The sequence below is a fragment of the Varanus komodoensis genome, unplaced genomic scaffold, assembly GCF_004798865.1.
Source record: "Varanus komodoensis strain SLA01 unplaced genomic scaffold, ASM479886v1 scaffold1, whole genome shotgun sequence".
Taxonomy (NCBI): Eukaryota; Metazoa; Chordata; class Lepidosauria; order Squamata; family Varanidae; genus Varanus; species Varanus komodoensis.
The window spans coordinates 21,461,735-21,486,120 of NW_025335268.1; the positions used below are offsets into that span (position 1 = coordinate 21,461,735).

A 24,386-nucleotide genomic window follows, 5' to 3' on the forward strand; every position below is an offset into this window, starting at 1 on the left:
GTTTTAATATTGTATAGGCCTACATGGATGTCTTTCCTCATGTGCAGAAAGCTGGATTGTGACCTTGCTATACTGCAACCATGGGCATGCCCAGTCAGCAGCCCCCTAAACTCTAACTTCTAGAAGAAGATAATGTTGAAGGCAAAAGGAAAGTTTATTCTGGAGAACAGCATTAACCATAGTTGGCCAGGACATCCCCATCCTAGCCAGGTAGACATGAAGCCCACTTATCACTGCCCACCACCTGCAAGTCTCAAGATGACAATGGACCTCTGAGGTCTGAATTTATCTGCACCACTGCCAAACACAAACCAACCCATTTTTTCCCTCCATCCCTAGTCCTAAGATACAAAGGCTTATTATCACACTAAAGTGTAGTATGCTACGAAACCAGCTGTGTTTTCAAACAACTAGACTGTTTGACTTTCTTTTATTTTCTTCCAGCATACTGTAGTCTTGTCATAAAATAAAATAATCCTGAATAGATATATACCCTTGAGCCAAGCTGAACGCAGCTAGACATATGTTAACTTTTCTTGAAGCTACACAGAGGTTCCTTCACAGTTTCAAGTGGCCATCAGTTTTTATCCAGTAAAGGCAAGGAGAAAAGTTGGTTGAATGAGCTGGTGTTGTGAGAAAACACTAGCTCTTTTAGAAATCTTGTTAAGAGTACTCAACAGACACAGAAAAACTTGGCTGGAATTTGAAAGATGCTACAGCTGCACTTTAACAACTGTCTTATTCAGTAATTGTCACAATGGGAAGACAGTTATCAAACCAAAGGATGCCAGTTTAGATTTTACAGGTATCTAAGAGCAGCAAGACTCATGAGTACCTGAATCTGTGATTATCTGATGACACAAAACTGTGCTTGTATTTATTTAGGCAGATATGGCATCTCCCATACAGGAATTCTGTATGAATTTGCTGACCTTTAAGTATGCAAACAGTTATGCAGCCTGTTGTAGTCTATATGGTTAACCACATTTGTGACTATATAAGGGATCAGTGGATTAATGCCCCTAATATTCACTTTTACATCCCTGAAAGTAAAAGTTCAGATTTAACACTTAGGATCCATAATTAAGAAATGAAGTATAATTCTTCTTTTTTCCCCCCAAGAAAATTCCTTTCTTTTCAGTGGATGTATTTGCACACAGGAAACAGGCAAGATGTTTCTAGGTACTTGAAAATAAATTGCCAGCAATGGCTGAATGGCAGTACTTGCAACTGCAGCATTTGTTAGCATCTAGGCTTGGTCTTACTGGTTTTGTAGCTTCAGTGTCTCCCTCACAATGGAAGCATGTCGTAAGGCTGAATCAACCTACAATCCATATCTATAAATACTTATTACTGGCTAATAAAGATGATATGCAGTGTCTTAAGCAGGAATGAAAGGGGGAACTAGATTGACCCATTTTGCCTAATTAATGGATCATTACCCTAGCATTTATATTTGATGAATCTACAAATCTCACATTGCATCTTATTTAGCAAAAGGACTTGTTTCATGTGTACTGGATACCACAACATCTCTTTAATAAGGGTTTGTCTAAGTCAGCTCATCAGTGAAGACATAACACAGCTAATGCTTAATTATATCTTTCGGCCCCCTAGTTGCCCTTTTGTGGGAGGATAAGGATACATTTTGTACTGGAACATTCCCTATTATTTACTGATATCAGTAAATTATCTACCTGCTTCCTGGAAGTTAACATGCAAATGGGTTCTGTATGCCCTTCTGACACCTAAAAGGCAGATATTACAACACTGGAAGGATAAACACCTGTAATTCAATGGTCCAACAACCTTACAACCATTTTAATATTTGATTGGATGGTTCATAGACTTTGCACAAATGGACACTTACTATTTGCTCCAGTTTAGTTTAAATTAATGTATAGTTCTTAGAAATTTATATTTTCATATCTATCTGTATATCTATTTATAAAAAAATGCATATGTATGCACTGAAATGGCAAATATTCCAATCTATGTAGCCACATTTCCCTTCTTCTCCTTTGTTGAAATTTCATAAAAGTAAATAAATTGAAAATCAGTTAGGTTGCACAACCCAGAATATGACATTAGGTGGACTAGCATTTCTAATCTGACAAAGGACATAACCAATATTGATTGATTGATTGATTGCTATCCAGATTCCTGTGCTTTGGTTGATATACAACTGAGGGGTGGCTCATGCCATTATTTTTTTCTTCTGTGTGCAGATCCACTCTCTAATCAGGAAAAAATGAAATCTGATCTAGGCAATGAATGGCTATAGCCATAACAATTCCAGTTCTTGTGGCCACTGAAAGCAATGTGGTCATAAAGCACAGAAATTGTTTCCAACTGCATAGTCATGCTCCTCTCTCCCCATGAAATTACTGGCACCAGCATGACTGAAGGTGGCTGTTCCTGTAGGAGAGAGAGTAAATGCAAGGGAAAGACTTAGCTTTAAACCAAAACAGTAGTTTTTCTAATTGCATGAATTACATATGGGTTTGCCATTATTAAAGAAACAAATCAGTTGGATCCTCAACAAGGTAAGACTGCAAGCTTCACCAAAGCATTATATTATAATGTCAGACATTCCGGCAATCAATAGAAGTTCTCTGAATAAGTACAATGAAAACACTAGTCTGGCAGTTTTTTCAGCTGTTTTCTACTTAAGCCAACAGGAAAGATTCAGTATATGCAAAACACTGAAATACAGCTAAAAATCTGTAAACAATTTAAAGTCATTTGCTGCCAATGCGCAATATTCCCTCTTGCATTAAGGGTCAGAAGGTGTCTTTACATGCTGATGTAAATATCACAACCAGATTTCCAACCAACATTTAAATCAGTGTTTTACATCTGCAGCGACTATTTAGTTAAAACTACAGATTGTGGGTGAACTGCAAGTTATTAGGAGGGTTGATTCAATCGAGGTGTACCTGTGAGCATCTCTAATATGTGTCAAACCAAGGGCAGCCTGAGAATTACAGGCCTGTAACTATTTCCATAACACTTTTTCCAACAAACAGATGGATGCAACAAACAGGCTGTGATTTTCAACAGTAGTATCTAATTTGGAATAATTCCATTTCCTTCACGCCTTCATTTTGGAAATATAATGCCTAGTGCTATAAACACAAACTAAGACATCTATATCATCATGCTGTGCAATTCTCCCCCAAGCAGTTATCTTTACATATAATATTTTGTTTTGATATAGCAGTGAAACACAGATGTGTTATTTTGGCAATCAGAAGAAAAGAATCAGATGATCAGTGGTTCCAGTTGTCCTACCTGTTAGCACATTGTCCTTGCCCCTAAATCAAGCACAGGGAACATTTTTCAGTCCAAAGGCTGAACCTCAAAAAGGTTTCTGGGTCCATATGCAGGCAGAAGCAAAGGAAAAGTGGATAGGGCCAAATTGTAGTCTCACCCTTTTAAAGGCTACTCAGAAGCAAGCAAAACATGTCTCTGCATGTCTGTTCACAAGTAAGCAATACTAATCACTCGTCATCTTCTTATCCCAAGCCCTAACACCTCATTACTATGACTGTCACACAAGTGAAGCTATGCATATTTTTCCATTTCTGTGAACTCTGGTATGTGTAGAATCATAGAATAGAAGAGTTGGAAGGGGCCGTGAAGGCCACTGAGTCCAACCCCCTGCTGCTGCAGGACACCACGTTACACCATCCCACTCAGATGGGTGTCCAGGTTCTTTTTGAATGTCTCCAGTGTAGGAGAGCCCACCACCTCTCTAGGCAGCTGGTTCCACTGTTGTATTGCTATGACAGTAAGTAAGCTTTTCCTGATGTCCAGCCTGAATCTGGGTTGCCACAACTTGAATTGATTATTCCATGTCCTACACACTGGCATTAGCAAGAAGAGATCTTGACCTTCCTAAAGTGTGTGTGGGTCATTGAAAGAAGACAGTTCCGAGAGCAACCTGAAGACAATCATTACCCTCCAATTTATTTGGTGGCTCTGCTATGGATGGCCTTGGATAATAATGGATACAAACTGGGCATCCACTATTTCCTTTCAACAAGATTCACAATACCACATACCCCACACTTAGAAGAATGAGATTGAGGACGGTCCTACTCCTGAACATACCCCAGAATAAGATGGCAGGATGGTCATGTGTTAAAAACTCCCCATTTAAAAAAAGCAAACACTCACTCTAAACCATCAAAGAGAACAATTATAGAATTATCTCTTTTGTACTAGTATTCTATTTATGGTGAGTTCTTCTGCATTTGTTTTACACAGGGGAACATAAACCAAAAATTTTGCAGCAGGGAGCTTGAGGCTAATTCAACCTACTGTCACAGGGCCCTCACACTGCTTTCCCAGCCCTTTCTGGTCCCGGTACAGCAGTCACTATTCTGTATGCAGTGAACTCCATCACACAATCAAGCTATGGGCACAACTTACACAGATTTTCAGTGTGGTGACAATAATGAGATTGAATTGTGGTCCAATCAACAAAAAATAATAGAAACCGAAATTGCACTGTTATTTCCACGTAAGAATTACATTCATACAAGCCCCTGTGATGTTTCAGGCGCAAGGAAAAGTCACAGGAAATAAAGGCTTGTCCTTTTGTTGTCTTTTCTGTTTCCCCCAAAATGGAAAAGTCACGTTGTAGTAGATCCAACTCATTATGCCTTCCCAAAATTCGGCACAAGGTATTGACTGCATTATCTAGTTCTTGCCTCGGTCCATTAAGGGTACAATCATATTCATGTTTAAGGCAGCAAAAAGCCCTGCACCTCTTGGTGCGGCTGGCTGGAGCGTGCTGGAAGTTACGGGACTTTTCTTTTTTTTTTTGCCTAAACATGCATGGCATCATGCTCTTAGTGTACTTAGTTTAGATCTGTTCACAAAACATGTGAGCAGATAAGCCTCTGAACTTCGAGGCTGATGTGCACCCAGGGCACAGAATGAAGCATGGCAGCCGCAGACTTTGCTCCCTTTGAACCGTGTGCCCTGCGATTCACCTGGCTGGCTGCTCTGATCATCTCGATGAAGCAGTGTGGCAGGGACGGGAAGAAGGCTGTGGTGCCATGTGGATGTGGTACAAATTGTCAATCCCAGTCTGCTCCTCACCCATTGGCACATCCCTTTTCCTCCTCTCTGATTTGCATGCTCAAAGAGGCAACCAGTTGCAAAACTTCAGAGCTGGACTTCTGAAAAACCTACACTCCCCCCTGCCCCCAATGATTGCAGGTGGTCACAGCATCGAGTCCCTAGTGTGCCTCGCTCAGAGATCTTGGCCTACATGCCCAGTCAGTGCAGAGGCACAGAGAGCAGCCAAATGTTCAGTCTTACCTGGCAAAAAAGGAAGCTGCCACTGAGGTACTTGTTGATGTTTCACTGGCAACACAAGTGGTTTGGGAGCCAGGGAGGCTGTACAAAGAGGGTTTATCTGCATTGTAGCGGTTCAGCATGGCTTCAGTCAGTCCTTCTCGGCCTGTCTCGGTCATCAGCTGGGAAATCTGAAGACAAAGAAGAAGAGGAAACAGATATAACTAGCTCACTAGATGCCATTTCATCACAGCACAGCATGTTTTTGGGAGAGTAAGGAAACAGAATATCTGCCTCGGCTTCTAGGGCCTTTTACGTGTATTCACTGCCTCTACAATCCTATTTTGAAGCACTTTGGCTAAGGCTTCACCTCATTTTCATTAAAAGTAATGAGCTAAAATAACCCCCTGACATTGCAAGTTTCCATTATGGCTTTGGTATTCCTTCTGTTTGAAGGAGAAAGTGTAAAGCATTACCCTTGCTCCATTTGAGCACAGTGGGGAACTTGGAGACATTAGTCAAAGCCTATTTATGAAAGGAAATCTCCACAAACATTTTGGAAAGCTGCAGTCTAGTTGTGCTTTTTGCGCGTTAAAATGTGGGCTGGATGAGCAGGGTGAATCCTGTATGCAGAGCATTAAAAGTAGGTAATTATGACAAGTGCAAGATGTGTTACCATGTACATCACATGTTGTTGGCTATAATTTCTTATGAAATACTAAATATGCAATGTTTTGCATGTACAGAACATAGCAGCTTTTATTATCTGAAAATGCTGCAAGTTACATTAATTATTTTCATGTTAAGTATTGAATACAGCTACCAGCATCCATCAAATTTCTTCTTTTCAGAAGTGACACTGACTACATGACTATATTCATTCTGAGTAGGACACTTAAAATGACAGCACATTGCATACAAAGATCACATTTACCCCTGGTGGGTTTCCTCTGCAGTTTTAGATCAGATGTTTCATAAACCTCTAACCAGAGTTTACCCTTGTGATGATTCTCTTGTGCCTGCTTTCTCTCACTGATTTAAGCAATCTGATGTCCTGCAAACCTTACATTTGACATACGCTCAGAGTTCTAGTAAAGCAGAAGTAATATAAGGAGGATTTGTATGTGGAAACAGGTTTTCTGTTTCTCATCAGGTCATTCGTTGGGCAGGAGAGCTTGTTATTGGTGTCCTCCTTTTAACTCCTCTTACAGCTATTTTTATGACTTCTGCTTAGAAGATTCGTGCCTTCCTCGATCTTAAACATATTTACTTAAAAAACAGTCACCTTGGTTTCAGTAAAGAGTATATCTAAGTAAACAGTGTTAACAATGTTAGCACCTGGTTGCCAAACTCTGTTGGCTTCCAACTATGCATTGAATATCCTTTCCTGTGCTAAAATCCAGTGCTTTAGCGTTACTTTATGTACATTCGCATCATGCTGCCCAACTTGTGACCCAGTAAGGTGAATGCATCCCACCAGCTAAGTAAAACAACCCATCATAGGTATACTAACGTGCACATTTTTCCACTTGCCTGGGGCTACAAAAACAGGGTGGGGACAGGGGTTAGGGAAGAGTTCAAGCACCTGGTGAGCAAAATGCTTGGTTGGTGAACTGTGTGCAGCTTCGAAGATCGTAAATTGCCCTGCTTTAATCTTCAGGCTAATCCAGAGCAGAAACTACTAAACAGCATGAAAAAATAATTTCCTCCTCTGAGGAAAGAAAAGAGATCCTAGGAATGATTGGGCATGGCACTTATCTTGTATCACTCCCTTCATCTAATTCAAATTGGACAGAGGCCACTGCTAAATAACAAATCAGTGCACACAAAAGATTAAACACTGATATATCTCCTCCCTGAACAATGGGACAGATAAGTCAAGCTGCAAACAAGCTGACTTCGCACTATTGCAAACCAACATGCCACATGACAGCCTCTCAGCAGCAACTGCCTTAGACGAGCCAAGTGAAAGAGTTAGGTTTCTCTTTCCCTTTGAGAACTACAGAAAGGATTAACGTTAGGTATTTCTCAGCAGTATGGATTTTGCAATCTAACTAGGTGTAACAGCTAAACATTCTCTATTCCAAACTAACAAAAATCAGGTAAACCAAGGCATCCAGGAATGCTACAAGGGGCAGGAACAGAACAATAATAAGTTCATGTACAAAGTAATAAAGAACCTGGCATTGGTGGCAAATGCTCCCCATATGACACAGCCTCACATTTTCTCAGATTAGTCTGAGTACATCACACTCCAGTGCCAATTCGGAACTAACAGGAAATACACCCATATTTCTCCTTCACATAATGGGAGATAAAAAAGAAAGCCACAGCCAAATACACACATACAGTATAGAATAGACTTTTCACGAATGAGTTCCTCAGTTTTCTGCTATGGTTCCGAGAGTTTGCTGCAGTTCAAATGGAAAAATCAAACAAATAGTTTCCCCATTCCCTCACCCATGTATTTCGCCAACAAGCTCATTTTTTGTTTGCAAAGATTTAGGATAGGTTCCTGGGATAAGTTTTGAGTGGAGCCTTTGTTAATACATTGGCAGGACATCACTGCCTAACTCAGCAATAATAGACAAAACATGACACAATGCAATCTTTCATGCTGTATAAAAAAATTTAAGTGCACATGAACAACACATATGTTCATCTCAAATTTCCATTTTTTGTTCTGTCTTAAGCAGTATAAGAACCATGTAACCTTTTCCCACCTCTTCCTTTTAGGTTAACAATAGCAGTCATTAAAAACTGGTCTGTCTTAAGATCTTAGTAGCTGGCAGGGTACAGTGGAAAAATTGAGGGGTCTTACTAAATGGGCCTACCAGAAACAGAAATGGCATTTGTGGATTTTTTTTATTTTATTTCATTTTATTTTTTGTCATAGGATATTATTAGCATGCACCTATGGGTAACACCTGCCATAGCTATAGGAGGAAGACAGACAGAAAGATAGGTAGATCTATTTAAAAAGTTTCTCCCAAAGATAATATACTTTTCGTTACTGGCTCCCAGCTTTTGACTAAAGTTGTCCTCTTCCATACCCTACCACTTTTGAGGTAACACATGAGCATTCCTGTTTCATTTGAAGCAGGTCATCCTTGCAAAAGGCTTGGAACAGTCACTGTCACAGCACCCCCATGTGGCTAGATTTAGGTACTCTAGCTACACTGGAAAGCTTTCCATGTACCATCATATTTTTAAATTTTGGTTTACAACAATGAGGTCTAGAAGCTTCCTTTAAAATACATTTTTAATTCACATAGCTCTATCTAAGATTGTCATCACACACACACATTCAAGGAAAGTTGATTACTGCATACTCCCACTCCTAAATAATTAGCATTTTTTCTTAGAGCACAGATAATTTTATATACATTATCACAGTCTAAATAAATTATCTAAAATAATTCAGTCTCATAATATTACATATAAGAAATCACTGCTTAGAGTCAATTACCCAAATATAGCTCAGCAAAATTTGAACTGGACTCAAAGACTGTTAACACTGTGAACTGACATGCTTTTGAAAGCAGTATTAATTCTTCTTCAATTATTTTAACAGAATTATTCCATGGCTCTTCCAGCCAGAAACTCTGGTCCCCACCCTGTAACTTTAATATGAAGCAGATTGCATCCATTATCCATACAATTCTACGGCTGTGTTAGCAAAACACAACAAGCAACCCTACATGCTTACTGTAGCTCATGGTTTTTTACCATAATCTACCTGACAGTCAGGTGGCTTCCACATTATCATGAGTTCCATCCTCCCCACTCAGTCCTCCCACTGTTGGCATGTTTCCCCTTGGCTACTGGGCCTGAAGGTGCATTGCTCCCTGCCTCCATCATCTGCCTCTTCCTCATCAGTTCAGACATAGAGACTGGATGAGTGGAGCGGCTGCTGCAGTTGCCACTTCTTCCAGGATGGTCTGTGCTAGTTGTGTACCAGCACTGTGGAAACCATAATCCTCATTCAGACAGCATGACAAGCCATGGTGGTACAGAAAAACCACAGAACAAACCATTGTTGGTAGTACAGAAATATCACAGAACAAACCATTGTTCCTTATCATGTTTTCTAAACTTACCATGGTAAAATACTATGACTGTGTTCAGGCAACACAACAAACAAACAATGGTAAAAAAAACCCACCATGGCTTGTTGTGTTGTTTGAAAGTGGACTATATCTAAAAATGAACTTTCAGATTTTTTAAAAAAAAGGGGAAAACAAAAACAAAACCAATGTCCCCAACAAAAGTTATAATGAAGCGTTTTGGAAACCTCAACTCCTTGCATTCAGCTCACACTCATCACTCATTGCTGAATGCTAGAGCAAAATAACTCAGAATCCTACTGTTTATTTCACAGATGGAAATATTATTGCTTGATCAAAGAACAGTTGGGATGTGCTTTACAATTTGGACAGCTTCCACACTCATTAATAACTTCCATGTAGAAGAAACAAGGAAAATATTTCATGACTGTGTGCCCTGCATTGATGATGCTCAGAAGCAACTGGCCATGTGTTCAAAGACAAATCCCCTAATAACTAAAGAAATAAGACTGGTTTCCGGGAAAGTGATGACAGAAGTCCCACACTCAAATAATGATCCAATTCTGTTATCTTACAAAATACACCAGTGGCCTGACAAAATGTTGATGCTGCTAATATCTTTAAACAAGACCTTGCATATATAAGACAATGTTGAAAAACCACTTCCAGGAGCAGCCACCCCATCAGCTGCTGTACTTGAACGGACGCTGGCATCACCCAGTTGTGACTTCATGCACTGGCAGTAGCAAAGCGCTACCAGCAGAAACAACCGATAATGAAGTGATTCCAAAAGCCATTCCCATCATGCACAGAACTGTTCCTGAACTAGGTACAAAGGGAGGACACCAGTCAACATGCAGCAATGGCAGGAGTGCCACCGCAGCATCACCCCTTATGATGTGCACACATTGCTCTCGGACGCACAGCGTTGGTAGGCGATCTAGGATTGCCCACAGTCTCTCTCCCATCAGGGGAATCCCATGTGCCAGTGGCGAGAAGATAAGCATGTAGAAGCCAGAAGCTCTCCCAGAGTGTCTTGTGTCCTCTCAGATGTCAGTGATCACGCAAACAATGCTAATAACACCACATACTTATGCACTGGTGCCAACAGGATGGGGAGCAAGCTTTTTGTAAGAGATAAGGAGGGACCACATGGATAAAGAAAGAATGAACTTCTAACAGGATGCAAGAGATGTAAGTTTCAGTCCTGCCACAGGATGATGGGAATGTGCCCCCCACAAGGCAGAGTTTATTCTGCCTTTTGGGGGATGCTGACAATACCAAGAATTTTGAATGAAAAGTGACAGATGGGAGGAACAGACACGAGGCAGCCCCAGTAGACAGCCCTAAGAGCTGGAGAGTAAGTCATATCTCTTTAAAACCATGTGCCTGTTACACCTCTCTCCTCCTTCGCTTTCCCTGCAAGGACCCAAACTTATTGTACAGGGCTGAGTACCTAGTAGTTCCAAACAGTGCTCCTGGGCAGTGTACATGCAACAATGTACATCCAATACTCTTTCAGTCCTGGGCTGAATTGAAATGTTCCACATATTTACATAGAAAACGCAGTTGCTTGAAACTCAAGTTCAACTGCTTGATAGGCTAAGTGTTTAACATCAAGCTACCTTAGACAGGCACTTCAGATGACTGACTCAAGCAAATGCTCCACAAATGGGAGCCAAGTTGGAATTTCCTAGTATATTGCCCATTTTGCCGTACTCACTCACTCAGTCTCCTCCCTAAAAATAAAATCTATTTTGTATTTTCACTTAAACTTAGCATGTGAACTAAACATCACTTTCAACAGCAGCATCATGTCTTTGGAACACTGAGCTGTAACATGTGCGCTTCCCCTACATGAAATCCAATGATTGCACATTTCAACATGAAGAGAGATACGCAGGTCCCAACAGCCTCCTATATTACAGGCATATGGGTAGAAGTGTCCCTTCAGAAACATGGTGCAACAGCACAGATGATGCAAACACCTGAAAACCGTTAAAAGATTTTCACTGTCCTTTCATCTCAGATGCTAAACAGGTGGATGGGAAACTCTTGGGAACCCTGTGCGCACTTCAGTGTATTCAAGGGAGATAAGCAAATTAGTTTTCAACCATTTCTACCCAACTCCTTGGCACTCCACTGCCCGAAACAACACCATTTTTATTGCACGTAGGAGGCCTGTGCTATTAGGTTTCTTCTAATGCTTAAGTTTTCTCAGAGGACCCACATACTTTAAGTAGATGTATTAAAATCTAATGATTTCTTTACTGCGAAACATCTTCAGACTTCTACACAAAGGGCCAATATACCAACATATTTCATCTTCTCCTGTGATGAAAAATTTTCCCATTTGCTGTTGATATGAAGAGCTACAGAGCTCACAGAGGAGCAGAGGCATATACTAAGTCATAAACAGGTCCCTGGAAGAAGATACTTTGTTCAACTGCAACCCCTTTTCAAGAAAAAATGGGGCTGTGCAGGAATGCTGAGGGATTCCTGCCCCACACCTTGGTGTGTGCATTTGAAGCCTACAACCAAACCTAGACTTCCCGGAATGAATGGAGCTCTCTAAATGTTAGAGTTGAACACATGTAGGCTCTGCTCTGACCTCCAACAGAATATGCATGGAACGAGTGCAGGATCTACCCTTCACTTCCCTGTCCCTCTCCATCCCACGTAGGTTCAATCTAGATACTCTTTTGTGAAAATGGCTGCCATTTCCATCCGTCTGAGCTTAAAGCCCTCTTCAGACATCTTGGTTTTAAACTTTCCCCTCTCCTCTCACATATAAATGTTTTGATCAAACAGCATGAGTTCCTTTTTAACACCTCATGTTCCAGCACTGTGCTTTTAGAAGTAGAAAATTACTTAGACTCTCTTCAGCTTGCCTCTAGATTTATATATGGCTTGGGGGAGAGAGTGAAAGAGAATTTCACATATTGCAACTTCTTAAATCATAGAGCTATCTATATAACCTACATGGCCAAAAGCATCACAGATTCCCTAACTAACACAAACACACACACCTAAAAGCACATGCAGAGGCACTGAAAGGCCCTCTTGAGGTATTCTGAATTGGGCAAGAATTTATGCATGCAGGAACAGTCAGGGTCATGCCTGGTGACCGAGATTTGCCCTTCACACACTAAGCATCTGTGTGATCAGTGCCCTTTAAGGACATAAGAGGAGCCATGCCGGATCAGGCCAAGGGTCCATCTCATCCAGCATTGTGCACACACAGTGGCAAGCCAGGTGCTCAGAGGAAACACACAAGCGAGTTGCAGCAGCAGCACCATCCTGCCAGGTCCCCCTGGGTGCACACAGGAACACCGTCTCTGTACCTGGAACTGCCTCTCCCTACAAGTGGTGTCCATGTTGGCTCCCTTTAGACACAATCTGGGCCCTACATTTTGCAGAGATGTTTGACACATGGAAGCTGGGGTCAGAGCCTGCCACCATCGCCCCACTGCTCGCACCCCCATAGTTGACTCTGTCTAGAACAGCACTTAGGCATTGCAAAAACAGATGGAAAACATCACCAAGATTTAGGATACTATTTGCGTCAGATTTGTAGGTGCTAATTTAGTTGTACTGCTGTGAAATTGGAAATCATTACCATAACTTAAGTAGAGATGCAGTACAACTCATCATAGTGGGGAGGATGGCCTGTGGACCTAACTCTGCATGGACAACCAAGGCTGTGCACTCCCTCCTGTGTCTTTAAGAGTAACTTGGACTGGACAGGCCTCCCAACAAAGGGCATGTCCAAACAGAGGACTAACCCCTGATAGCACTTCAACTAGAGTATGACACATGGCCATCCGAATTTTCTCCCTGTTGAGATCATCTGATGGGAACAAAGGCTTTATGTGCTTCATATTAATACAAATTTCATAAGTTCACAGCAAGCATTTATTTTTTTGCACTGTTGTCTTGGTAACTCTGCCATGCTTTTATTAAAACATGACTGAATTTTTCATATGAACAGCAGGTAAAGAAGACTTGGGTGCATAAACAGTATTAGTGACACCATCTTTAATTAACTATACCACTCCTGATTACTTGTCTGTCTGCCCCAGAAGCCAGCACTTCTGATAATTTAAAGCAGATGCAACCTTTATAAAGCTGAATAAGCTATGCTTATTTATTTATTTAATTTGTATACTGCCCAAAAGCCGAAGTTCCCTGGGTTGGTCACAAAATTCATTAAAGAAACAATAGATTATACACACACAACACACCATTAAAAGTTGATAATACAAAATTTAAAATCACACATTGCGCAGGTGAAAATATATGTAAAATAATAAATAATAACGTAGATAACAACTTTTTTAAAAGGTTAACTAAGACACCAAGTGCTGACGAGGAGCAACCTAGGAGCCAAAGTGACGCAGGATGTGACTCATAAGTATACAAGATGACTGGCTCATATGACTTGGGAATACAGCGAAATGAGTGGCAGGCAATGTTCAAATCATTAATATGAAAGCATTTTTATAGTATGCTACACACTGGTTTTAAATACACTTTGGAGTAGGAGAAATGAGGCACTGTTTGATTGTTTGTTTGTCTGTTTATCTAGTATTTCTTGGTGGATCCTCACTGTGAAGAACATGCACATTTGCCAAAATTCCCCATGCTTTCTAGCATGGAGGTTGGAAGGCTAAGGGAGCTATCATATATGAACATTGTTGATCAAAAATTATTGTGTTTGATGATACTCATTATTGGACACTGGATATACAAATATATGGACACACTGTCAAGAAGTCCATGCCAAACTGAGTAATTTTTCTCATGATTCCACTATATACTTTCTACTAATGGTTGTATATATCGCCCCAGGAAGCTCCAAGTTGTCAACTGAAAGTCACTAGGAAAATCTAAGAACCTGTGACAGATGTGTATCCTTCACACAAGCAATGATGAAGGCTTCATTTAAACCCAGGTTCATCTTGCAGAATTGTTTATTCAAGTCTTAATAGATGACACAGAATACTTGGACATATTGTCCCATATTGTCCCATGGGAGTTGACAACAGCCTTCCTTTCATCCCAGGCAAGACCAATATTCAACCTATGGATGCTACAGGGAATCAATATATAGTACCTCACAACTGTGGGGCTTTCCTCTTCCTTTCTTGATGTAAGGTTGTTGTTCACACATTAAGTATCAGTAAACCCACTGAATATAGACCTAAAAGAAAAATTCAGCAGTTCCTCCTCCTTCAGCACATGAACCTGTATGATATGCATTTGCAAACCTGAGCTTGTTACACTCACACCTTACATGTTTAGATGCACTTGTATGTATGGTTTTATTTCTGCACTAAAAAGGTTGAAGATTAAATGCCAGTACCAAACCTCAAGCTTGAAGATCTTTCCAAAGTTGGTATGAACTTCTCACTGAACAAAGACGGATGCAGAGATATTTTATCCCCTGTGTTTTATTGTTGCGTCAGTTACTCATTTTGATGCCTGTTTGTTGTTCACTCTTTTGAGCATATAGCTAACCAGTAAATGCAATGTTTACATCAATTTCAAATTAAGGAGTGTAATTGATTAGCTGTTTTAAATATACTTTGGAACATTACTTTGGAACAGCAGATGAAAAATGTAAATTGTTAAATAAGATATCCTTATAGCTGCTGTATGCATCACCACTCCTCCCTTTGCAGACAGCATATCTAAACTACCAGTAAGATTATTCAACAGCAGGCGTTTTGAGAACAACCAGAAAACCTTGTACACATTTTGGATCCAGTATTATTATTTTTTTCCATATTTTGCTTATCCATACATAAGCTGCCATCGAGCGGTGTCAGGACACTGTATAAAGTCCTGCGATCTCACTCTAACTGCTGCCACATCACAAGAAGCAATCTGTAAGCCATTGACCTTCCACTTCCCCGCTGACAGGAATGGCACCAGAAGCTACCCAAGTGTGTCAGTGTGCAGCCTCTGCTTCAGTAGCATTACTGAGACAGAGAACAGCCTCCTCCTAATCTCCAGGAAGATGCTAAGCAACACAGAGCACCATGGCTCTTTGTTCAGGCAATATTTCAAAGTGCATCATTAGTCTTTATTTAAAAGATATATGACAAACTTCTACTGCAGGGAGAGTGGCAGGAAGAAAATTACTATTCGCTGTGTTCAAAATTGTATTGTCAAAAGACAGCGGCTTAATGTGGAGAACAGAGAAAGCTGATTGTCTACATTTTTCTCTATTAACTTTGCAGAATAGAAAAGGAGCTCCCCTCCACCTTTTTCTGTTCTGGACAGTCGTCATTCCATACATGACATAATTCTATACATAAGAATGCTTTCCCAGGGAAAACTTCTCAGTTCTAATCTATAAGGTGCACTGCAATCCTGAATTATCCATTAGGCACAATGGAACTTATTTCTGAGTAAATGAGCACCTAACTGCATTAGTCCAACTTCTCCTAGAAGTTGTCCCCAAGCCAGCAACCATCGTTTCCTCTTCCGCTTCCATTTCCAATGACAAAGGCATTTAGAGTACTGCTAATGCACTGGGAAGACAGGTGCTCCCCAAACAATCATAAACTGGTGGAAACACTTATTTCTGGAATGTCACAGGTCAGTGAAACTCACAGAAGAGAGCCCTACCGACCAAGCTCACTCTGAAAATTAATGCTAAATGCTCATATTTTTATATCAATTCAAGTCAATGAATCCAGCTTGCCTCATGCAGTTATTTTTTCATACTGTAAGTACGCATTCAATTTATTATATTATTTCTCAAATTAAACATATTGTGTTGAGTGTAAGATTGATTCCACCTTTCCACAGATCCCAAATTTACTATATACCTCTAACATACGTCATTTTATATCTGAGCGGATTATTCCTTAAGATGAGGTAGTCAGGATCTTTCCTAGTTAGTACACTAGAATATACAAAATACAATGAAGAGTCTCCACCCCACAAAGACTCTGTCCTGTCCTAGTTATTGCAATGAATCATGCAAATCATGTAAAGATTTTCCATGACACAAAATCTATGTTATGACAACAGCTGTGGCACTTCAACCTGCTGCTTAATCTTACTTTTCCTGCCCTCTCCCTAATAAACCTTGTGATGACCCACTTTACCAACAGAGAAATAGAGCCACTGGGAGATCCTCTCCACAGGACATGCTGCCACAAATGCATGGCTGAGACTGATTGTGGGGAAAGCGCTTTCCCAGCAACAGAAATGTCTATCAACCTGGTCCACAGCTGTTAGCATTCTTCTCCATCTCCTGCTATTCTCCTTGCCCCACACTCTGTGACTTCCCTGATGGCAATTCCCAGAGATACTCCATGTATCTCTAATGTCTATCAGGACTTGAAGAAACAACTCTCAAAGGCAATACTAGCTTATATATAAAATCAGTGCAGACTGGAAGAAACGGCAAGGCACTCTGTTGAAGCTGGGAAGCACAATCTGCTGTACCTTTGGACATCTCTGCAGTAAACATTTTTATATTCCTGAAAGAAATGAAAGTCATGAAAGAAACAGGAGGCATTATCTGTTTCTTTGTTTGTGATAATTATATACTGCTAAATATACTAAAATTCCCAAGCAAGATGACTGTTAACCGTATTCTTATTTTATGCTATGGGAGGAGACTCCATTTTAGATATCATTCTGGTTTGTTTTCCTGTTGCTTTCTTGTCTTGACTATACTCTTTTCCCTTTAGCAAATGGCTGTTTTTTCCCTTCCAATATAGAGCTTGTCTCAATTCACATATATCCAGAAAACTGGACTACAAATGCTGGACCCTTCACAGAATATCAAACCTGTAACCTGCCAGTTACAGCTACCCCTGTTCTTCCTAGGTACCATACCCCAAAGGTTGTGGGTAAAAGGAACTGTGCTGGTTCAAACCAAAATATGAACACACCTCAGAGGTCAAGCAGTTTGTGGACAACTCAGCACTGCCACTCTGACCACTGGCACTGTTGGACAGCTCCCTTGTTTTGCTTAGAAGATTAGAACGGGCCACCATATCTATAATCAGCCACATACATTTCACTTCTGCAGAAAAGAATCCTTGGAGAGTGCCATGGTGTTGAGCTTGGAAGCAGTTTCACGATCCAAACATCCCTTTCTTCTGCCACAACAGTCGATCCACCACAGCAGAAGAAAGACAAAACAATTATTTAATCCAAGAGAGGAGATTTCAATAGTATCTTGAAGCTAAAAGCTACTGAAAAGCTAAAAGCTACTCAGCCAAAAGGCCTCTTTCAGAGCCAGAATTTCACCACAATCACCAAACAACATCTAGTGAATTTGCTTTGCCAGAAATCAGGAAATGAGGACACTTCGGTAAACCAAAGAAACTACCAAGTTTACCCACAGCATCCCATTTTTCAGAGCTCCCAGATCAACAGCCCAAAGCCAAACAAGTCTTACATTTTCTGGCAAACCACCATTGATTTTTAAACGCCTTTGGCTCACCAGTTCTGGATTAATTACAACCAGCTCTGCTATTCTGGATTTGTGTTGCCATTGGAATAACCATTGCCTGTCCATGTCGATCTCAATCATAGTGGTCTGCTGCTGCTGAACCATGCCACCTCTGTTTGGTCCATGGCTGACTATGACCTCTCTCAGGATATAAGAGTCCACTAAAACTGCTTAGGTGGAGATCTGAGACAGACAAAAGGAAGGGTTTCTTTACACAGCAGGCAATTAATTTATGGAACTCTGAGCCATAAGACATGATGATGGCTGTAAGCTTAAATTGCTTAAAGACTGGGATTAGACAAATTGATAGGAGAAAGCCTGTGAATGGCAACTAGTCCTGATGACTATAATGCACGTTCCAGGTACTGAAATGCTGTACTAGGGAACACCAGCTGAAGGGGAGCAATAACATAGAAGGAGTAATGCCTCCAAGTCCTCCTTAGAGGCTTCCCAGAAATATTTGGCTTGCCACTGTGAAGAATAAGATGCTGGATTAGGTCTGATCCAAGAGGGGTCTCCTTATGTTTTTATGGCTCAGGATCCGGTAACAGCATCAACCCTCTTCCATATCCCCATAGACTTTTTCAGACATTCAGGTAAACCAGGTAACTACTGCAGTAATTAAATGCACAAAAACTAAGACACCAACTGGAATTAAAATGATATTTTATTTAATATTTAAGTGTAATATTTAATCCATAGCTTGATCATTTATTTTACTTCTGGCTCCTCAGAGTTTAAGTGTTTTTCATACTTTTAATGGTTTTAATGTTTAATATTGTATTGTTTTTATATTTTTATTATAGCTTTGTTATTCACTGTTGTGTGATTTTATGATGGTAAACTGCCCAGAGGATATTTGTAAGCTGCCCCGAGGCTTTCTGCGACGGGGGCGGCCTAAAAATGCTATAGTAAATAAATAAATAAATAAATATTTGAGAGTTAGGCAGTATACCAACCACAGATAGAGAGGGCGAGATAGAGATTACAAATCATATTTTTATACAGTGAACGTGTTGATGTCACACTGTAAATGCAATGGGAATATACTGTTGTGTATTCTGCAGAGGAGATACATCTGGGTATCAAGGATACTGGTAAAAAATGTGACAAGGATGGGCCCTTTAATGCTGGAGCTGAGCCAGCAATGGAGTCCTGGCTATTCTTCTTACAATGAATGCAATAGTTTTGCACTAGCGTTTTCCAGTAAAATACCACAGTCATCTTTCTCAGACACTATCACTGGGATTGCTATTTTAGTATTAATGAGTAATCTATTGGAGGTTTTATCTCATTTTATGACACAATCCACTAACAGTTTCTGTAAACATAGTACACAGAAAGAATTCAAGAGAAATAACCAAGAGTCTTACAATGTGAGCAAGATTAAAATAATTCCTTCCTGACCCTGAAGGTGATCATCTTATGATCTGTTGCAAAAAGTCTGATTACCTTATCACTGCAGTAGTTTGCACAGCTATAGACCTAATTAGTGACTATAAAGTCATCTAGCTAAATTATGTGATTTGATTATCTCTTCTGGCACTGAATTCCATAGACTATTTCTATGCAACATCTCTATTCCCTCTTATGTGTTCTAATGTAATGTTCTTCCAGGTTCGCTTATTATGGGAAAACTTAAAAATACCCTTCTCTTTTGTAATTTTCTCCATCACTTTTGGCCAACTGCAAGAAGAAATTTACTGAGCTTTGCTGCAACATAGTTTCCATGCATTTCTATAAGACAATATAGGAAGCATGCAAAAGTCCCACTGAAACACACACGTAGCAATACAACCAGTGTGCTTTAATGGATTTCTCTCTTCCAGCCTGTTCCCAAAACACAATTGACATGAAGCAAATCAACGAAGCTCAACTCTAAGTAGGCATCTTTAGTACCAGCATGGATAGTATTATTGATACCCATTCTGGAACACAGAAAGCAGCTTTGATGGCCCATCCAGTTCTGACTGACAGCAGCTCTGCAGGGTTTTGGGAAGGAGACTTTTCTTGCCCTACCTGGGATTGAGCCTGGGTCTTTCTGAAAGCTAAGGACATGCTCTGACCCTAAGCTGTGGCCTTTCTCCAAAGGGCTTTCCTTTTTCACTTAAAGTTTAAGGAAATGTTTACTATCTGAGGCAGACCAATGATGTGAATCACATCTTTTGTGCTTGATTTTGCACACGTGGCACTAGGGCTGGAATATTTAACGGTGGAGCTGCAGCTATTTCTGAGTTTTATGTACTTGCCGCTGCCAGGATGGCAGGTGAGCCAGAAGCTTTTCCTTACCTTTTTACCATTGCCACCTTCTTTTGCTTGTTCATTTCCCCCTCTCCCATTGTGATAAATGGGAAGGGATTAAATACATCAGCTCCAGAAGGCTCCCTTTGGAGGAATGCTGGGAAACAGCTCACAACTGCACCCCCAAAATTACCAAACCACCCAGCACCAGTAATGGATCTACACCCACAGAGCTTCCTTTAAGCATACAAGGGAAGGTGGACCTCCATCATCATAAGTGCCACTCCTGCTAAAGAATGGCACTTAATGTCACAGAAGGTGGCTGCCTTTGGGAATGCACCTTTACAGTACAATTCTATGCATGCCTAGAAGTTCCACTGGATTTAATGAGGCTTTCAACCAGGTAAGGAGCAAAGGTCCACAGCCTTACAATGGCAAAGTTTATTGTGAAAGCCCTCTGTGTGGATTTCTAGATGGCAAAAACTTGAGAGTTAAGAGAGATGCCATTCCAGGGGAAATTTCTGAATGTATGTATTATTCAGTTTGGGTTTTTTGTTTTTTAGTTTATCCTCCTCCTAAGAGGATCAGGCAGATAAGAACATATTAGTTGTAAACCCCCAGTTATAGTGCATTAATTCCATCTTGTCTTATTCCTACCTACCAAAAGCCAGCTTGAATTAAATATTCTCACACCATTCTGGAAGACATCAAGACTTGGGCTTTGGTGAGGAGCAGCAACCAGAATGAAGAACAGCCTGCAAAAATGGCTCTCTGTCCGGTCTTGTGATTTCAATTTGGCATGAAGATGATCCAGACAAGAAAGCATTTGAGAAGGTCAGCAGGGAACACAGAAGGAGGGTCAGACTCTTAGGTGCGTGATGTCAAAGGTATTCTGTGAGCCATCATGATTTGGGCCCAGAAAGCAGCCACACTGTCTGAGCCTCCAGAGAGTGGACAGTCAGGCACTTCTAATTCCAGCAAATCACTACTTGCTACTAATTTATCTCTACATGCAACCAAGAAAATTGTAATAACATTGCAGCAACTGGATAGTAAATTAGCTGGACTTGATATAGCATTTACTTAAATAGAGAACATGGTCTTATAGCATTTATTCACTTAAACAACTGAATGCCAGAGGTGTTGTTCACTTACCCATTCCTGAAGACAGTATTCTGGGAATATTAAGGAGAACGACTCTAACTCTCTCCAGTGGCATTTATCAAGCACTGATTAAGAATACAGTCCATTCTGGATCCCTGCAACTCTCAGAACTTGGAGGGTTCCAGGCTTCCTATGCAGGAAAGAAGGAGCGCAGTGCAAAGGCCAGGCTTGCAAAACCCTTTGATGGCCAGGTTTGGCTCTCTAAGTGTTGCATCTCAGAGTGTGATGGAGGCATAATGATGTCATGTAGCTTTGGGACACATCAGCAACAATCCTAGAGCTGGCTAGTTTGGCTCTGTTTCAAAAATGTAATTGAAATATTTCCAAATTGACAGAATGTTAGAGTTAAATGTATTCAACCCCTCCCTCAAACAGTTTGAATAAAATGTTAAAGGGATAATAATACATTGGTGCGTGAGGACTTAAATCTGACAAGGCCCTACTAATGTTTGTGGGAAAAAGAAAGAGATGCTGTGTCATTCCAGTCTGTAGAATTCCTAAATTAGGAGTATTCCTAGAAGCAAGGTCCTTTTTCCCTTCCAAAGTACTTACAAAGATATCAGGATTGTAGTATAAACTGCTTAAGCCATCACAATCAACCCACCAATCCTAGAATGCTACTTTTCCTTGGAATAGAAGCCATGGCGAGAGAGCAGTTCCTTTGGGCTTTTTGATTAAGTACTTGTGCAAATTGGCTCTGAGACATTTATCACAAGCAGGCATCACCCACTCAGCTGTGTGAGAAATATCCTAAAAACAATGCCCACAAGCTATAATCTGCTGCTGTGCTTAAAACATCACCACTGCAACCTTATCAGTGCATAACGGGTGGCGCATGGGGCTCTTTCATCCATCATGGCTCACCTTCCACTGAAATGAGATCAAGATCTGTGCACCTCAAAAATGTATGTAGTAAGACATTAGGAGGGGCACAAGAATGGCACCATGGAAGGAGGTCTAATCATTTCCGCTGTGCCATGGTCACAATGAAAAAGCACCTTCCCTCGAGATGCTTCCATATGCGCCAACGGGAGCTTTTGAGCAAACACAAATTGTAGCATTTGAGAGTAAGGTGATTTTTGCTGGAACTACAATGGAGAAAAAGTTACCCTTCAGTCCCAATACTGCTTATGCACCCCCTGCGGTGTCACATATAGGCATGCATTTAAATCCACGCATGTTAATGGCTTAAATCAATTGCCATATCTAGCCTGGTACTTACATTACAAATATTATGTTTCTATGTGATTTTTGTCATTTCTCAGTATCAGACATGGGAGTGTCACAAGTCACTCTATAAGTATACCATAGACAATTTGTATTTAAGTTTGTTCATAAGAAGAACCAAATGCTGCAATGTTCTTCTTAGATTTTTGCCACACTCTTGTATTCCAGATGAACTGACACTCAAATAAACATAAGTATGGGGTGAATGTGTTGCTTCTGCTCTCATTAAGGACCTCAAACTAGTCTTTCTCAATCTGGAACCCACCAGATGTGTTTGACTACAACTCCCATAATCCCCCCTGTCAGTTTTGTACATCTGCAAGGCACCAAACTGGGCAAGATTGAAACTGAAACTCAATTTAATAGCTACAATTCTTAAAGCTCCTGTAAGCCAACCAACTATTCAGATCAACTCAGGATTTGGTTGATTCTTCCATAAGCAGATAAGATTACATTGGCCAACAGCAAATATGGGAATATTTTTATAATAGATGGAAAACTATTCCAACACAATTGAGATTTGATGCCAAAGATACTTATTATCAGAGATTATCACTAAATGCTATTAATTCAGTCTAATTCTTATCAATTGCAAAAGTGGTACTCTTTTCCAATTTGGTTACATCTACAGTGATCCAATACAAACCTTGGGTACTGATGAAATGCCAGTTCCTTTAACACTAAACTTCTTGCAAGACATAAAAGCTATCTCAGTGCAAACTACAGCATTACATGTACAGAGACATGTTCCTGATATGTTGACAGTAGTATATAAATTGGCAGAGTAAAAGCAGTAAAACAATGTGTTGGGAATCAGGTCTTAAGGACATAAGAACATCAGAGGAATGCTATGCAGGATTAGACCAATAGTTCATCCAGTCCAGCATTCTATGGAATCCTTCTGCTGGATCAAAAATTCACCATGGATAGAATGTGCCCTTCTGTTCACCAGCAGCAAAGACTGGATCTAGCCCCTTATTTATTTTTATGTACTTATCATGGAATTTCTATTCTACCCTATGTAATGTCTATGTAATTAGGAAGTTGGAAGTACATTGGTTGTTGTGACCACATATGAACATAAGCCAAGAAACATATCCAGGGCACTGAAGGAGCAATCTTAACCCACTGTAAGTCATAGCAAGTTTTCTAGTGACTAGTAAGACAATGGATGCATTTCGAATTAAATGGTGTTAGCTGTGGAAGGCAACCAGTTTCAAACACCCTGCTCCGAGTCAGTGGCTTCTGATCTCCCTGCCTTTTTTATTCTTTTCTTTGTCCAGTTTACAAGCTACTAGCCATTGTCTGGCCAGGTGTCTCTTGCTAACTTCTTTCTAGCATAAACTGAGAAGGATGATCTGGCCTCTGTCAATGTTTAAAGTAGGCTCCAAAGTGCAACAGAGTTCAGGAGATAATCTGAGACCTAGTTATGCCTTCACTGCCAATGTTGCTTTAAGGCATTTTGGATTATCACTGCTGAAGGTGGAGCTGACAGGGGTGGCTGACAAGGTCACCAGGTAAGGCAACAGGTCACAAAAGGCTCTTTCCCTACTTTTTTAAAGTCCCCAAACTTCATTTACCTAAGAACAGCACCTTAATCCTCTGATTTAACATCTAATCGCACAAAAAATCATTATCCGATTACACTCGAAAACTATGGCACTTTCAAATGCTCATCAGTGACTTTTAGAGGAAGATGCTTTGATATGGAAAGGTGATTGTAAAACTTCTTTTTAAAAAAGCATGTCATGGAAAAACTGCTAAAGCAACAGACAAAGATGGCTTTGTTGTATGAACACCTTTCTAGGTGAAAAAAACGGTATGGCCATCCGGGGCTGCTCCAGCTGGACTGCCCTCCTCATTCTTGCTCAGGGCAAACTGGCATCTTCTGCCCT

General features: G+C 40.4%; 1 protein-coding gene across 1 annotated transcript in view; it reads right to left on the bottom strand.

Moving 5' to 3' along the window:
• The window catches only part of KIF26B (kinesin family member 26B), a 356,451-nt gene that overhangs the window by 201,429 nt on the left and 130,636 nt on the right, over positions 1–24,386 (bottom strand). The window contains exon 4 of the mRNA XM_044419364.1: positions 5,335–5,501. Coding sequence (XP_044275299.1) covers positions 5,335–5,501 — 167 coding nt within the window. The remainder of the gene's footprint in view (positions 1–5,334; positions 5,502–24,386) is intronic.